Source organism: Wallemia ichthyophaga, assembly GCF_000400465.1.
Source record: "Wallemia ichthyophaga EXF-994 unplaced genomic scaffold scaffold7, whole genome shotgun sequence".
NCBI classification, from domain to species: Eukaryota; Fungi; Basidiomycota; class Wallemiomycetes; order Wallemiales; family Wallemiaceae; genus Wallemia; species Wallemia ichthyophaga.
In genome coordinates, this window is record NW_008806280.1 from 90,962 (window position 1) to 105,597 (window position 14,636).

Consider the following 14,636-nt stretch of genomic DNA (forward strand, 5'->3'; position numbering starts at 1 on the left):
TTGTCGCATGAAATCTAATTTAAAATGATACAGAATCTAAGAAAGCCGTCGGGAGATGCCATCGTTGACGCCAGCCACGAAATGTCAGCTTCGAGAGGGATAGCTGTGCCGTGAAGAACGGGATAAGCTAGCTGTGGGTATTTGGAGCTGTCTGAGGGGAATAGTAAGGGCAACGATGTCGATAAAGCTTGCTGGAGTGTTAACTTTGGCGGAAGAATGTCTTGAATTACAATCTGATCTGGTAAGATGAATTTGAGCGGGATTGAGCGCGGTTTTGGCGTTTCATTATCATCCATCTCTTTTTCTTTGATTGACAAGGGCAATGGGAGCAATTTGTCCGCAATTTTGAAGTATTCGTCAATGTCATTCGACTGAATTGAGTGCCACAGCTGCTCAGTTTGATTAGTTTTTAACTGAGTTATGCGCTTAACAGTGCCCCAGTATATCAGCTGAGATTCCTTCAAACTACCCATGAAGCTCAGTTTGGTGGATTGCAGGTGAGCAGCAGCACTATCAGCAGAATTGGACAAGTGCAGGATGAGTTTGAGAGGAGGGGCGTGATTTTTAAGTGGATTATAATTAAACGTGTAATAATCATACGATAGACCAATATTCCAATGCAATTTGAGCTTATCGGGGATGTTATTAGCGGTCGTGTTGCTCTCGGGCAAATCAACGACTTCAAACCAAATATCGTCGTCGTTGATACTGTTAAGCTGGTTGGAGCTATGATTTGATTGCAGGAACGCATATTTCAATTGCTGGTATATGAAAAATGGGTAGGAATTTCTATACGCCGTGAAGTAAACGGTATCTAGCACGCTAAGGCCATCTTTTCTAACAGAGAGTTCCAAGGAGACGGTAGAATTCCAATTGAGACTCCTAAAGTAATTCAAGTCAGAGGACATTTGAATCGTCTGCTCGGTATGAAGATTCAAACTAAGTTGAACGGGTAAAAACAAGGCTAGAAGGACTACGATGAAATTATTCAACAAGTTCAACAAGAAGAGGAGTAACAAGAAGACCAAGAAGGGAATATCCAATACAGATATCATTCCGCACCTCTCGCCGTTTGATCCTTTCACATATAATCACGATCCATTTGCAAAACTAGACGACAGTAAGCAAGAACGGAGACAAGTGCAGTACAAGAACAATCACCTCAAGAATCCAATCTATAAGCTACCTTCTATCGACGATATCAGTTTACCAGATTTATCCGACAAAGGAGGCGCTTGAATGGAATTATACCTTAAGTGAAAAGCAAGACACTGGGTATAAAATACGCGAATATCCATGACTCAATATAAATTATATAATGAACCTGTAATATACCGACAAGACAGTCTAACACTCTTTGTACCATACCACCACCAATATGCCACAGCCGAATCATCGTACAATACCTTCACAGTCTCTAAACACACCAAAGCCAGCAAAGAAGGCTAAGAAAGTTGCAGTAAAGCTTCCCAGCCGTGATGGAAGAAGGGTTCTCGACACAGACAATGCCACGGACACGGGCACTGCCACTTCCACGCCACCAGTTATATCCACAATACCCACATCTACTTCACATTTACACCAGTCTCCTGACGATAATGTTATTGATATCTTCCTTCCAGGAAAAGACGCTTGGGACGCTATCAAGCAGCGTGGAATAACCAATCAGCTATACAAGCTGGGAATACACACCCAGCCTACACTATCTGAGCAGAAATATGACTCAAACTTTGATACCCCACCTGAAAATGACTTATTATCCTTTAAAATGGATAGGTTCTTTAATGACTCGCTTGTCGATAGCAAGACACCCAATCCAGACAACTCCACTCTCTCTTTGTCCAATTTCAACACCACAAGCTTATCGCCGGCTTTGTCTTCTCCGTCGGGCTACTTGCAGCACTCCCCACTCTCAAACACAGGCCATTTAAGTATTCCACATACTTCAGCTCCAGCTTCAAACGCCTCACCCAACCCATCCTCACTTGCTGATGTCGAAGAAGTCGAGGAAGTGGAAGAGGTAGAAAACGCGGCGGAAAACTTGGCTTATAACACAGAGGCAGTTGATAACACAGTGTCGACTGATAATACTCAGCAACAAGATAACAAAGACCAATTAGAGGTGGAGAATCATCTCAATAACACCTCTCCAAACACCTCAATCATCCCAGATGAGGCTCCTCAATTGCCCCCACCCTCTTTCCAAGAACTCAGCAGAGGGTTTGGCTATGAGCTTGACTATGAAGACGAACAGGCTCAGCTAGCCCAGCTCGAGAAAGAGGAAAGAAATCACAAAAAGTCCATGTCAGGATTTTCTATCAAGTCCGATAGCCAGCAGTATGATAATGATGAGGATGTCCAAGACGCAGTGGATGAAAAGGACGACGGGGCTACAGAGGATACCGCCACTGCTCAAGACACTGACGCTGAAGCAGTTGAAGACATTTTCAAAGCAGAAAGTTTAGACGGTGAGTGCGAGTGTCTCACTACACCAAACACTCCTAACACTTTTCGCAGATAACAACACCAACACTGATATTGATGAACAAGCCTTCAATTACGAGCTGTATGAGCTGCAGAGAAAGGACACAGAGGCTGACGAACAAGTGCAGCTTCAGCGCGATCAAGAAGAAAACACCAAAATACCATCCGCATATCCCAAAAGCGCTCTCAAACCGACTGTTACAGAGTTTGTCCCCGCAGCTCCTGCAGCTCCTTTCAAAGACAGCACCAACGAGTACAACTCAGCTTTCAAATTCGATCGGTACTCATTACCAGCGCAATACGACGCACCAAAACAACCTATACCCAATCACATGACCAAACGTCAAAGAGCATCATCGCGCGCGACCTCGGGCGAGGGTGATAACTGGTCAGGCTTCGACGTCAACAGTGACGGAGGGGACCTCGACACCTTCTCTAACCCTTCCGATGAAGAGCGGCTGCTACAGCACCGCCTCAATAGCCGCATGATGTCGAATCATGCTTTACAATTCGGGGGTAAGGAGAATGAGCGTGAGCAGGAGCAGGAGCAGGAGCAGGAGCAAGATGATGAACACACACTCTCTGCGCCGCTCAACGCACTCAATAGAAAGACGTCGCTCTCTGCTAATGCACCGGTGTTTGAGCCCGGCAACTTCACTTTCAAGTCTGAGCTGAGTCTGAACCGGAGTGCGCCACCTGAAAGCTCACTGGGGTCGCTTCATAGGACGGAGTCGAAAGAGAGTGAGATGCCTTATAAGCGGGGACGCCCTAACCCAAGTGATACCTCGGATGACTGGAAGATTCCATCCACGATCAAGCAGGAAGAGGTCGAGGGCGATGTGTACGATGTCAATGTCAGTGGTGTGAAGCACTCTGACAGAGAGTGCGAGAGCGTAAACGCTTCGCGCACGAACTTGAGTCTGCAGGATGTGTATCACAAATTGGAGCAGCTATCTATCAACCTCAAAGCACGCGATGTAGTGACGAGGGACGATCTAAAAGAAGCCATTGAACATGACAGAGGCTTAATAATGGAGGTCTTGTTCCGAAACAGCTCGTCTGGTGATGTTTTGGCCGCTCTTAAACCACAAATCGCATCACTGAAGCCTGATGAAGACGCAATTGCTACGAGGTTATCAGATTTTGTTAGACCTGATATACTGTCGTTGATTAATATGGCGGCTTCAGGTGGGTTGATGTCTTGTCTTATTTCACTCAAGCTCACGCTCACGTCACAGACAAAGAGAAGACGGCAGATATTATCACAGAACACCTCACAAATTCAGACATATTCACGTCGATCAAGACTGCACTGAGTGACATGGTCAGCAGACACAGTGAGCTTTATGACTCATTCCACTCAACACAGACAGAGATTTTCACAAATGCATCCTCGCTGCATGCCAAGCTCGGTGATTTGCCTGACGGGATAACGGCGGCGACGGGTGCGCTCCAAACTGCGACGGAGAAGCTGAACGCGTACTCATCTCTTCCCGGAGAGCTAAAGGGTATGAGTGAATACGTGAGCGATAATGCAGCGCTTCGCAACGACATCTCCAAAGCACAATCGCACCATGGCAAGCTGCGCACCGAGAAGGACCGACTGCTTGACAAGCTGCGGGTAGCGGAAGAGGAGCGTGACTCAGCCAAGATAGAGGCGGATCTATCGCGCCAGTCTAGCCGTAAGATTGAGTCCGATCTCGTCAAGATCGAGGCGACGAATGGCAGTCTGATAGAGAGTCTAAACGGAATGGCGAACAAGTGCGCGCAGTTTGAGCACCAGTTGGAGGATCTGTTCGACCAGAAGCAGACATGGTACGCAGCTGACCGCGACTACCAGGTGAGGGTGAAGGAGCTGGAGATGCAGTTGGAGATGCAGAGCAGGGAGCGTGAGAATAAGATGAGAGCGATTTCGGAGGAGCACGAGCGCATTCAGAATCATGCCGAGGAGCTCGCCCGTAGCTTACATTCCTCTCATCTCGAAAACACTCGTTTGCACAGCGAGTACGAGGATATGTCGCGAAGCTCCCTCGCTGTCAACCAGGACCTCGCCGCTAAATGTGGTTTACTTGAGAATCGTAATGCGGAGCTGGAGGATGTGGCTGATGGGGCCAGGGAGTCAGAAGAACAACATCTACAGGCGCATCATGCGGCTAGCCAACACGTACACGAGCTCGAAGAGAAGGGCGTGCAGGATAAGGCTTTGCTGCAGGAGGCTACTAGCACTATCGAGAGACTTTACGAGGAGATGTCCGCGACGACGCACGAGATGGCCCATCTTAGGAGGGAAAATGAGGGATTGAAGGGGGGTGCGGGTGTAGATGTGGATGGCAGACGCACGCCCACTAATAAGAATTACAAGTCACAAGATGTTCACGCCCCCGTACCCGCTTATAACACACCCGTCTCACCGGCTTTCAGCTCGATATCAAAACTCAGCACTAGCACGGCAGCTACCTACCAAGCTGACGATGGATGGTTCTATCCGACGTGATGAATTATGCTTATTTTAACGCATTTTAGTAATCCAAAGTCGTTGAGGCTGTAGATTGTATATGCGCACCATTGCCTGGAAACATAAAGACCATTTATCGTATATTTTATGTGCACATATGTGTCGATGATGTCATTGATGTTATCTGAGACAGGGTCAGCTCCGATAAATTCAGCCTTGATAAATTACGCCAAGCTATATAGAAACAAATATTTAGGAGCAAAGACGTTTTGTTAGCCTCATACGACGATTAGAACGTGACTTATCCAGCCAAGTTGCGCGTATCAGATGAAGGTGTGTGTGAACTCGGAGGCTGTGTTCGATGGCGAAGACGAGCACGAAATCAGATAGTACTCCTAGACGCCACAATCGTCACACACTGTCTCGCTGAAATACTCAGCATCGAGTGAATCTATCATGTCTTCCGGGTCCGCTATATCTGCTGCTAATGACAGCCATGAAAAATTATATATCCCGGTGATGTACACACACTCATACGGCACCGACGCAGTCATACGTGAGGCTATTCGTCTGTAGGCAGCCAACGTAGTAACAACTCAAAACAGAGACACTGCCGCTGCCATTCGCAGGTCGCAGCAAGATTGACCGGTCGAGCGCAATACCCAAGACAATGACGATGGGCGGAACTAGCCAGACGAGCACAGAGGCTAGAGATAGCAAGAGGAGTGAGGATGCCACGGAGAGGGAGCTAGTGCCACGGCTGGCAGTGAACCAGACGAGCTCGAACAAGGCTAGTGCAGGATGTGCAGGAGTTTTGCAAGGTGAGTGTAGATAGATGTCTGTGTGAGTGGATACGACGCGGACTGAGCTGCTAAACGCAGGCGACACAGGACTGGATTTTGAATTTAATAGTTAAATGTAAATGCTATTGATACACTGGAGTTACTAATGTTGTTGGATATATAAGACTCAAACGGCGTCGACTAGCTTTGGACCTTCTCTATTGGGATGCTGCTGATGCTGCTGATGCTGCTGTCGTTGAGGTGCTGGTTCAGCCCTTGCTTCGTGCCTCTGATTACGCTCATTATTTAGGCCAGAGAGGAGATTATTGATGAGCTTATAGCGCTGCTCAACCAGGTCATGCTCTACATCATTATCGTCCATTCTTCGAGTGCGTTTGCTTGTGCTGGTTGCTTGGCTGTCGCTGGGCTTGCACACATCACTACTCCCATCACTCCCAGACCTTTTTCGGTTCATAATATTTGACCTTTGATATTTTGGATGAAGATCACTCCTTTTAACCAAATACACTGCTAAAATTGAATGGAAATCAAAGAATTAATAGAAGGTATGCATGTTTTATATCTTCTGAATATAAGTAACGCTTTCATAGCCACAGAGGGCTTCAACTTGCTTTTCAATGATAAGATTGAGGAGTCGACACGCGAGCTATCCAAACACAATAATGCGTTTGGTAAAACTGGATTAGGAATTATTCTCTTCTTACAAGCTGCGTTGGGTATGGAGGATGGCATGATGGAAAGGGCACAGGATCAACTTCTCCAGGCCGAGAAAGCTGCCGACTCTGCCAAGAGAGAGTGCAGCAATGCAAAGCACAATAAGACTAGATTCGCTAGCGCTGCTCCTTATGTGTGACTGATCACTCGTACAAAACAGCAACCTAACAGCTCCTCACAGGAGCTACTTGTAGCTGCGAATGTAATTGGGCAATCTATGACTCAGATTTTAACGGAATCCTCTGTTGAAATGATCAAAGCCATTTACAAAGTTGGTTGATTACTCATACACGCCCACCCGCACTAATTTTAGAACAGCTCAACAGATCCTATAAGCTGTACAACAACTCGTTCCTCACAGTCTTCCCTGGTGGCGCTGCGTCTCTGCCAGACACTCCAATAGCTTCTCCTTCGCTATCGAGACAACAATCCACCCAAACACTCAACAAACCAGCCCCACCAAAGCCACAGAAAAGCTTCCTCGCAAAGAAGTTTGGTAGCTTCTTAGGCGGGGCTGGTGGTGGCACAAATACCGCTCAAATCACCACTCCTCAACCGCCATCCGATGAAGTTGAGGAATTTGTCATGTCTGGTGCTTGTTTCGGATTCGGATTGTTCGGTTTGGTATTCTCGCTTATGCCGCCAAAGCTGTAGGTTATTTGTGTAATAGCTCCACTGTATACTCACTCCATTAAGGAAGAAGCTAATTAACGTTTTTGGGTTCAAGAGCGATAGGAAGGAGGCCCTCAAGGCGTTAAGTCTGAGTGCTAGCTACAAAGATGTTCACTCATCCTTCGCTGCACTCACCCTCCTCTTCTACACCTCATCCACACTACTTCTTGCTGGTTGGAATGCTGATTCAGAAAATGACATGCGCATGTTCGAGAAAATTTTGAAAAGGTGCGTCTCATTTTGAACTACAGTCACTATTGAGACGATTTATCAGTTGTGAAGAAAGGTGAGCGTCGACGGGATACAAAGATGTATATTCACATCCACAGATATCCAGACGGCACCCTATGGACGCTCAACAGAGCCAAACTGGAGCGTATAAATGGAAATGCTGACAAGGCCCTTGAAATTTTGGGTAGTACGCTCAACAAAGATGGCGGCTTCCCTCAGGCTGAGGTAATTATAGTTTTTGAATACGCTTGGCTCCTGCTCGCCGAGAATAGGTGGGTTGCTTTTGTGTTCTAGGATACGCTAACAAACCAACTAGATACCAAGATTCTGCACAATACTTCCTTCATCTGATGAAACTCAATTCGTGGTCACACGCCACATACACTCTCTTGGCAGCTGGCTGTCATTTGTCCCATGCGCAGGAGGTAGACACAGAGGAGAACCACGCCAAAGCGCACGAGGAGTTTATGAAGGCAAGTCTGCGTGGTGTGGATAGAGAGGGTATATGAGCTGACATGATCTCTAGGTGCCCAGTCTCCTCAACGCGAAGAAACTCGGTGGACGTAATATGCCAATGGAGGATGTGAGAAGGGGTTTGAATTGTGACTGATCAACTAACCAAATCGCCCACACAGTTTGCACAGCGCAAAATAGCATTCTGGAAGCGTAAGCATGAGCGCCGTGTCGGTGCATGCGCGAAACAGGGCATTAGTGTCGATCCTGAGCGATGGGATTTGGCCATTAAGGTAATTTGGGATGTTGGTAGGAATACACACACACATACTCACACATACTCCAGATTAGTCCGGCAGATGTGAGTGGAGTTTGTATGGCTGGTCTTCACTTGCAGCTGACGCACGTGGTAGGAAATGGCATGTTTCTGGAACAGCTATGGGAAGATAACACGTCACGCTGCTATCAAGCACATGGAATCTTTGTGTCAACTCACACCTGCACCTCTGATCGAGACTCACCTAGTCGACATGACCAAGGCGGAGGGCAGCGCAGGTGCAGGTGCAGGCACAATGGAAGATCTGGACACACTCGACGAGAAGGCTGTAAGATGTCTTCTTCTCGGAATTCTCCATCGCGCTATCGGAGAGCTGGCCTTGTCTCGCAGATACCTCGACGAGTGTGTGTCTTACAGAGGGCAGATCACTGACGATACTTGGGCGCCTGCATTTGCGGCTTACGAGTTAGCGGTGTTGGAGCTGAACGAATGCGACAGACTGACAGCTAAGAGTAGGTCGGACAGCGGTACACCAGATTCCTCAGCTGCGTCCTTCTCCACGGCGAGGGAGGGCGAAGATGCAGAGGGTGAGAAGGCTGAGAAGGCTGAGACGGATGAAAAGACAGTCGAACCATCCACCGCAAAGACGTCCAAGGATATCTGGAAGAGGGGTATCGACGCTAGTGAGAAACACCTCGCTCTGGTTGCCTCAGGAGAGTTTGGGACTACGTACGATCTCGAAGGTCGTCAAGGCACAAGAATGTATTTACTAAAGGATGAGATACAGACCAAAAAGGCACAGATGGAGTTGTGAGGGTGGTAAAACTGCTTTTTTTTGTTGCTCTTGTACACAGTTACGTTTCTTTGCTACTCTCAGAAAATACTCCCGCTCTGTTTGTATTTGCTAAACCAAAGAGTGAAAATTGTGAGACACAAGACGAGGATGATGGAGTTGAGGGATTTGTAGAGCTGCTGGTACGCAGGATTGTGGATTGGGTAGGATTTGTATATTACATGCCATTGTCTGAGCGAGTAGCCGATGGAGAGCGCTGCGAAGATGTACACGGTGCCCATGTTGGGTGTTTGGATGCGAGTGGGGGTGTGGGTTTGTGGATTTATATACACAAAATGCAAATTTTAGCAGCGAGAAATGCAATTCATTTAAATTATAGAGTACTCTAGCTAATCTATAGAGACAAAAAAAAAGTGAGTCAGACATATCACAGCGCAACATCAGCCAAGCGCGCAACCTCAATAACGCCACCGACGAGATGGAGTGAGCCGCAGACGAGGATGTGTGTGTGTGAGTGTGGATTATTGGTACTATTCACACTCAGGCTCTCACTCCTATCGATATAATCCACAGCAGCCTCGATCGACGGTAGTACTTCAACGCAGCCTTTGAATTGGGGGAGGAGGGAGTTCCACGCCGCTTTGAGCTCATGTTGAACCTCTAATTCCTGTATAGTGAGTACGTCTACATTCCTAGCCGTGAGATCGCTGGCAAACTCGCCCGACGTGTAGGTCAGATTGGTGCAGAAAATGACCGAGGTGAAGAGTGTTTCCATGTTCGCGCCCGCTGCGGTGAGGTAGGCAGCGACCACGCCGAGCAGCTCGGTCGGTGACCTGCCCTTAGTGCAGTTAAAGATGAGGTGAGTGCGAGTGTGTTGTTGTGGCTGCTCCACCTCCAGCTCCCGTTCCCGCCGCGCTCTCACAACCCCGCCGAACCACTGCATGCATGCAGTGAGGCTGTCAGCGGTATGGCTGCCATCAAGAAACCACGTCGTGCTTGGCCGTCTTGGATCTACCACCGTCTGGCACCTTCCTGGCCACCTAGCCTTTGTGAGACCGTCGACGAACACCTGCGGAAGACCATTTCTCCAATCGTGCCCCTCTAGCTCACCTTTCCAGCTAGCGAACTTGTTGCTCTTTCCCGCATTCACAAAAGCACGCACGACATCGACGGCCAGTCGCGCATTAAGCGCCTGGTGCACACCGGGCAGGCCGAGGGGGAGTGAGAGGGTGTGATTAGCGGGAGCATCGCGTGTGTCGACTACGCCGAAAGGGGCATTGACGCGCTGAGCACACTCCGCCAGAACGGCCTCGCCATCTTCGGGCTGAGGGACGGTGAGTGCCGCGGCGCCTGCTTTGTATATCCCCCCTTTATTGAGGGCTATCGCGCGAATAGTCCCGCCTAGCAAAGCCGTGTGGTCGAGACCAAGACTGCTCACAGCTGCTACTGCCGGCGCGGGGACTATGTTGGTGCAGTCGAGCGACCCCCCAATACCGACTTCGAGGACGGTCGCGTCTACGTCTTCGGCGAGGAACGTGTGGAAAGCTACGAGCGTCATGAAGCGGAAGTAAGCGGGTTTGGGGAGAGTGGACGTGGAGTGTGTGTTGTTGACGCTGTCCACGTCGCTCACCTCATCCTCGCCCACGCCATCCAAAGCCATCCACACGTCAAAAAAGTACTTGGCGAAACGCTCTTCGCTGAGTGGGTGGCCATTGATGCGTATACGCTCGCGGACGGCTACGAGGTGCGGGGAGGTGTACAGACCCACGCTGGCGTGTGGATTGAGGGACTGGAGGAGGGACGAGACAAAGGCGGCAGTGGAGCCCTTGCCCTTTGTGCCGGTGATGTGAAGGACGTTGAGTCTGTTGAGATCGCTTGGCGTGTATCCCATCCGGCGTAGATAGACCTCCATGTCGCGGAGCGTGTGTCCACGACGAGCCTCGCGTGCGCAAGTGGAAGCGGCGATAGTAGCAGCATTGCTCTGTAGGCTGTTGAGGCATTCGATGGCGTGTTGGTAAGTCTTCTTCATGGAGTGATATTGATGGTGCTGGACGAACAAGTCAACAACTAACAACCATCAACCAATCAACTAAATAACCAATCAACCATCAGAATGGCCCCCCACTCAATGCCGCAGCCACCCGCTTCTCTCTCCGGCAGCAATCTCAAGATCGGCATCGTGCACACCCGCTGGAATTCGGAGGTTGTCGATGCACTCGTCCAAGGCACACGCAATCGTCTTCTCTCACTCGGAGTTAAGCCTGAGAATGTAATTATCCAGCAGATCGCTGGTAGCTGGGAATTACCGATTGCGACCAAGAAGATGATTCTCGCTGGTAGAGTTCAGCAAGGGCATTCACAGAACCTGCTCTCGGGTTTAGATCCACTCAGCTCTCCAGAGGCTCCGGGCGCATCAACAGACACAGCTTCAGCTACTAAAGTCGGCGAGTTCGACGCTGTAGTATCTATCGGTGTCCTCGTGAAAGGCAGCACACAACACTTTGAATACATCGCTGGAGCTGCGACTGACGGCCTCATGCGCGTCAGTCTCGATGAGAACACCCCCGTCGTATTCGGCGTGCTCACTTGCAATAACGAGGAACAGGCTAGAAGCAGAGCGGGTTTGGTGCCAGGTGGCCTCGAAAATCACGGTCCTAGTTGGGCAGACTCGGCTGTTGAACTCGCTGGTCTATCGGCAAAGTGGAGTAAAGGGGTGTTTGAATGAGTAGTTAGTTTGATAAAGTATACACGCTTAATGAATGTGGATATTACAATGGATCGATCCCGTCGAGTTGTCGAATTCGTATAAAGTGGTTCAATGAGTGAATATGCTGCTATCTGGTAGCGCTGTGGTTTTCCATGACTTTCTATTCTTCTTGATTGTCTATTCTGCTTCTTCTGACCTCTCTAGCCTCTAACTATGCGCCCTTCTAGGGAGGTGGAAGAGAAGTGAAGGTGGACGGTGGAGTGTTTTTACGGGACTGGTGAGGCGTGGGGAGTGGTCGTTGAGTGGAACGCAGAAAGACTGCTGCTTGGTCAAATAACCGTCAAACTCAAAAGAATTGCTCTGTGAGGTTGAAGAGGACGTTGAGCAAGTTGAAGCAGACGAAGTCGATGAGACTGATGAGGATGATCTCGATCTTTTCTGTCTTTTGGAGTGTCAGTGCCGTTCCTGCTACTCAAGCCTTGACTTACACTACAGGACGCCCAGGACGCCCAGCTTTGAAAGGGTCAAGGTCTTGGAAAAGACTGTCCGTCTTGGCTTCCGTAAGCTTCATCTGGGCTGATTATCTAACACTCCACGTCGACGTCGGTAGGGAGCAAGTCTTGTCGATCGAGTTGTCCAGACTGCGCACGGATGTCAGGCGGGGGCGAGACAACTCTAATTAAGAATATTTTTTAGGGTAAATGGGGATGGGCCATGTTTGACTAGGTGCATTGAAATCGTTCAACGGAATTTATGCGTTTGTTGTACATGTGTTATTTATATCGATGTGAAAATTTGTCAGTCCTGACTGTGCAAAGTGGGAAATGAGAGTAGAATAAGTGGGAGATTGCTAGTATTGCCAAGTGAGTCAATTAAGACAAATGAGCCAGCCATTTGAGTTGAAAGTGTATGCCAGAGTGGAGATATAAACCAATGGAGCCAATGAGCTGGGTTATAAGCCATATTTGATATTTGGTAAATCAATAGGACCACTGTGAGCCTGCAGAGTGATCGCTATCGAATGAACTTGTGCTTGTTGTGCTTAATGTGGACGATGTACTTGTAAGTGAGCTGCTTCGTTGTCTGTTTGAAGCGGCTGAAGCGATACAAGACAATGAATCAGTCCTGCTGAAGGTGCTGAGCGTGTCGATATTACTATCACTCCCCCTCAAAACAGCAATTGGCAACGGCTTTGGCAGCGTGTACTTGGATGAACTACGGGAGGGTAAGGGAATGTTATTTGGGATCAGCTTCAGTGGCGTTGGTGGTTGTCTACGTGGCATTTCAGCGAGTTTAACGACCTGCGTTTTGTTTATCTTTATATCCTGTTGGTGGTTTCGCTTCTCCAATGACTTGCACAATCCCAACAAAGGAAATTTTAAAAGAAATTATTTCAAGTTATGAATCTGGGGAGAGTGGAGACGAGAATATATTGGATAAAGTCAACTCCATCTTGTTTAGACTATCTGCAACTGCGAATACTTCCGATACACACGAGCATCACAGCGAACTCAGTTTAAATAGGTTGAGATATCTTATAGTCTATTATCTTCATCCAGAATTCATCTACAGTTCTAAATTTGGCAGTGTGGATTTCAGACAATCGAATCTATCGAAATGCCTCAATCTATACACTCAATTCACAGAATTGTTAGATTCAATTGGTTTTGATGGTATCACTATACACGGTGACTCCAAAGATCCTTCCACTCAGCGTGATTTAAAGATTCAGCGTTTTAAACAGCACAAACGGTTGGAATCTGAGGTTTTGGAGTATAAAGAGTTGTTAGAAGATAAGCCTGATAGTGGCTTGTTTCATACCACCTTTAATTCATCTTCTCCCGCTCAGTCCACCAACCACAAGGACAGTGACGACGACGACGATGACGACGACGATATCCTCCGCGAATACCTCATCAGACTCCTTAAATACCTCTATTCGCTATCGCAATCTCAAATCCATTCTATCCATGCTGAATTAGACCTCCTCAGCAACGTCAACAGCAACAGCACAACCGACACACGCACACGCACACAAACCCCTGCAAACGATTCGACATGGAGATTGGACAGTGCAGTTAATGCACCCGCCAACAACCTCCTCGACAAAGAAGGCAGACCTACGCGACCATTCACGATAATGCCGCGCGGTACACACACTACACGACAGCAGATGGCAGATGGCGTGTTTCAACCCAGCCACCGTCTTCCTACAATGACCATTGACGAGTATCTCCAAGACGAGCAGGCTCGGGGGAATGTTATACAGGGGGGTGGACCTGCGAGTGAGAATCAACCAACTAGCAAGGAACAGCTCCAGCTAGACACTGAGCTCGATGGCACTCTCTTTGCTCAGCGTGCTCAGGATCAGCAGCGCGCTGACACGGAGAATTGGGCAAGGTATACCGAGGAGGTGGAGAAGGGAAGTGGCAATACTATGGCCAATAATGGGTAGAAGAAGTTATTTATAATGGACAATCGATCATCGATCATTAGTGTATCGTTTGTGTGCTTTGTGCAATTGAAAATCTTTCATCGAGTTGAGTGCAGTGCAGTATGAGTTGGCACTCAGTCTCAGTCTCAGTCTCAGTCTCAGTTTTTATCTGTATGTTGTAGACTTGCTGCTCAAAATGCCTCGCAAATGGTAAAATCCACTCTATTCTCTGTCTCAAACGATTCATATGTCAGAAACGCTGCACAACGAACTGTTACTTGCATTGAGTGAACAGTATAACCAGTCTCTAATATCCTCCTACACACCGATCGATACATGCACAGCGACAGTCGAGCTACTCGAGGGTGTCCAAGTGCGTGTACACATAACCCAATTTGGATATAGCCTGGGGGGCGGTGGTAGTAGTATTGGCAGTGATAGCAGCAGAAGCAGTAACACCAACACTACCAATCAATCAGAAGACTTAGAAGGCCTCTTACGCGGATGCAGTCCAGCATTCAACCAACGCACCACAGCAATTCTGTTGGATAAACTCGATAAATTGGCTAAAGTACAACATAAATAAAAAGCTTTCAAGTCATCACGTTATCAG

The 14,636-nt window shown here is 48.2% G+C and overlaps 9 protein-coding genes across 9 annotated transcripts; 6 read left to right on the plus strand and 3 right to left on the minus strand.

The window, feature by feature from the left end:
• Window positions 1-14: 14 nt before the first annotated feature.
• Window positions 15-908, minus strand: J056_004152 (Autophagy protein 5; the record flags this gene model as incomplete). Its single annotated transcript, XM_009269353.1, has 1 exon — window positions 15-908. The coding sequence occupies one exon, from the start codon at window positions 906-908 to the stop codon at window positions 15-17; it is 894 nt and encodes a 297-aa protein (XP_009267628.1).
• A 70-nt stretch (window positions 909-978) lies between these two features.
• On the plus strand, window positions 979-1,239 carry J056_004153 (uncharacterized protein; the record flags this gene model as incomplete). The annotated part of the gene is made up of 2 exons (XM_009269354.1): window positions 979-1,070; window positions 1,122-1,239. The coding sequence occupies 2 exons, from the start codon at window positions 979-981 to the stop codon at window positions 1,237-1,239; spliced, it is 210 nt and encodes a 69-aa protein (XP_009267629.1).
• Window positions 1,240-1,378: 139 nt separating this feature from the next.
• J056_004154 (uncharacterized protein) lies at window positions 1,379-4,978 on the plus strand (the record flags this gene model as incomplete). Its single annotated transcript, XM_009269355.1, has 3 exons — window positions 1,379-2,468; window positions 2,518-3,672; window positions 3,723-4,978. 3 exons carry the CDS (start codon window positions 1,379-1,381, stop codon window positions 4,976-4,978), a joined length of 3,501 nt encoding a protein of 1,166 aa, XP_009267630.1.
• Window positions 4,979-5,395: 417 nt separating this feature from the next.
• J056_004155 (uncharacterized protein) lies at window positions 5,396-8,903 on the plus strand (the record flags this gene model as incomplete). The annotated part of the gene is made up of 15 exons (XM_009269356.1): window positions 5,396-5,495; window positions 5,545-5,760; window positions 5,927-5,982; window positions 6,032-6,110; window positions 6,333-6,589; window positions 6,638-6,727; window positions 6,775-7,106; window positions 7,153-7,356; window positions 7,403-7,414; window positions 7,458-7,631; window positions 7,676-7,847; window positions 7,886-7,942; window positions 7,995-8,105; window positions 8,159-8,173; window positions 8,226-8,903. The coding sequence occupies 15 exons, from the start codon at window positions 5,396-5,398 to the stop codon at window positions 8,901-8,903; spliced, it is 2,553 nt and encodes an 850-aa protein (XP_009267631.1).
• Window positions 8,904-9,309: 406 nt separating this feature from the next.
• On the minus strand, window positions 9,310-10,911 carry J056_004156 (Folylpolyglutamate synthase; the record flags this gene model as incomplete). Its single annotated transcript, XM_009269357.1, has 1 exon — window positions 9,310-10,911. The coding sequence occupies one exon, from the start codon at window positions 10,909-10,911 to the stop codon at window positions 9,310-9,312; it is 1,602 nt and encodes a 533-aa protein (XP_009267632.1).
• An 84-nt stretch (window positions 10,912-10,995) lies between these two features.
• J056_004157 (6,7-dimethyl-8-ribityllumazine synthase) lies at window positions 10,996-11,607 on the plus strand (the record flags this gene model as incomplete). The annotated part of the gene is made up of 1 exon (XM_009269358.1): window positions 10,996-11,607. The coding sequence occupies one exon, from the start codon at window positions 10,996-10,998 to the stop codon at window positions 11,605-11,607; it is 612 nt and encodes a 203-aa protein (XP_009267633.1).
• A 189-nt stretch (window positions 11,608-11,796) lies between these two features.
• J056_004158 (uncharacterized protein) lies at window positions 11,797-12,160 on the minus strand (the record flags this gene model as incomplete). The annotated part of the gene is made up of 2 exons (XM_009269359.1): window positions 11,797-12,031; window positions 12,078-12,160. 2 exons carry the CDS (start codon window positions 12,158-12,160, stop codon window positions 11,797-11,799), a joined length of 318 nt encoding a protein of 105 aa, XP_009267634.1.
• A 777-nt stretch (window positions 12,161-12,937) lies between these two features.
• Window positions 12,938-14,044, plus strand: J056_004159 (uncharacterized protein; the record flags this gene model as incomplete). Its single annotated transcript, XM_009269360.1, has 1 exon — window positions 12,938-14,044. One exon carries the CDS (start codon window positions 12,938-12,940, stop codon window positions 14,042-14,044), a length of 1,107 nt encoding a protein of 368 aa, XP_009267635.1.
• A 226-nt stretch (window positions 14,045-14,270) lies between these two features.
• Window positions 14,271-14,609, plus strand: J056_004160 (uncharacterized protein; the record flags this gene model as incomplete). The annotated part of the gene is made up of 1 exon (XM_009269361.1): window positions 14,271-14,609. One exon carries the CDS (start codon window positions 14,271-14,273, stop codon window positions 14,607-14,609), a length of 339 nt encoding a protein of 112 aa, XP_009267636.1.
• Window positions 14,610-14,636: the final 27 nt, after the last annotated feature.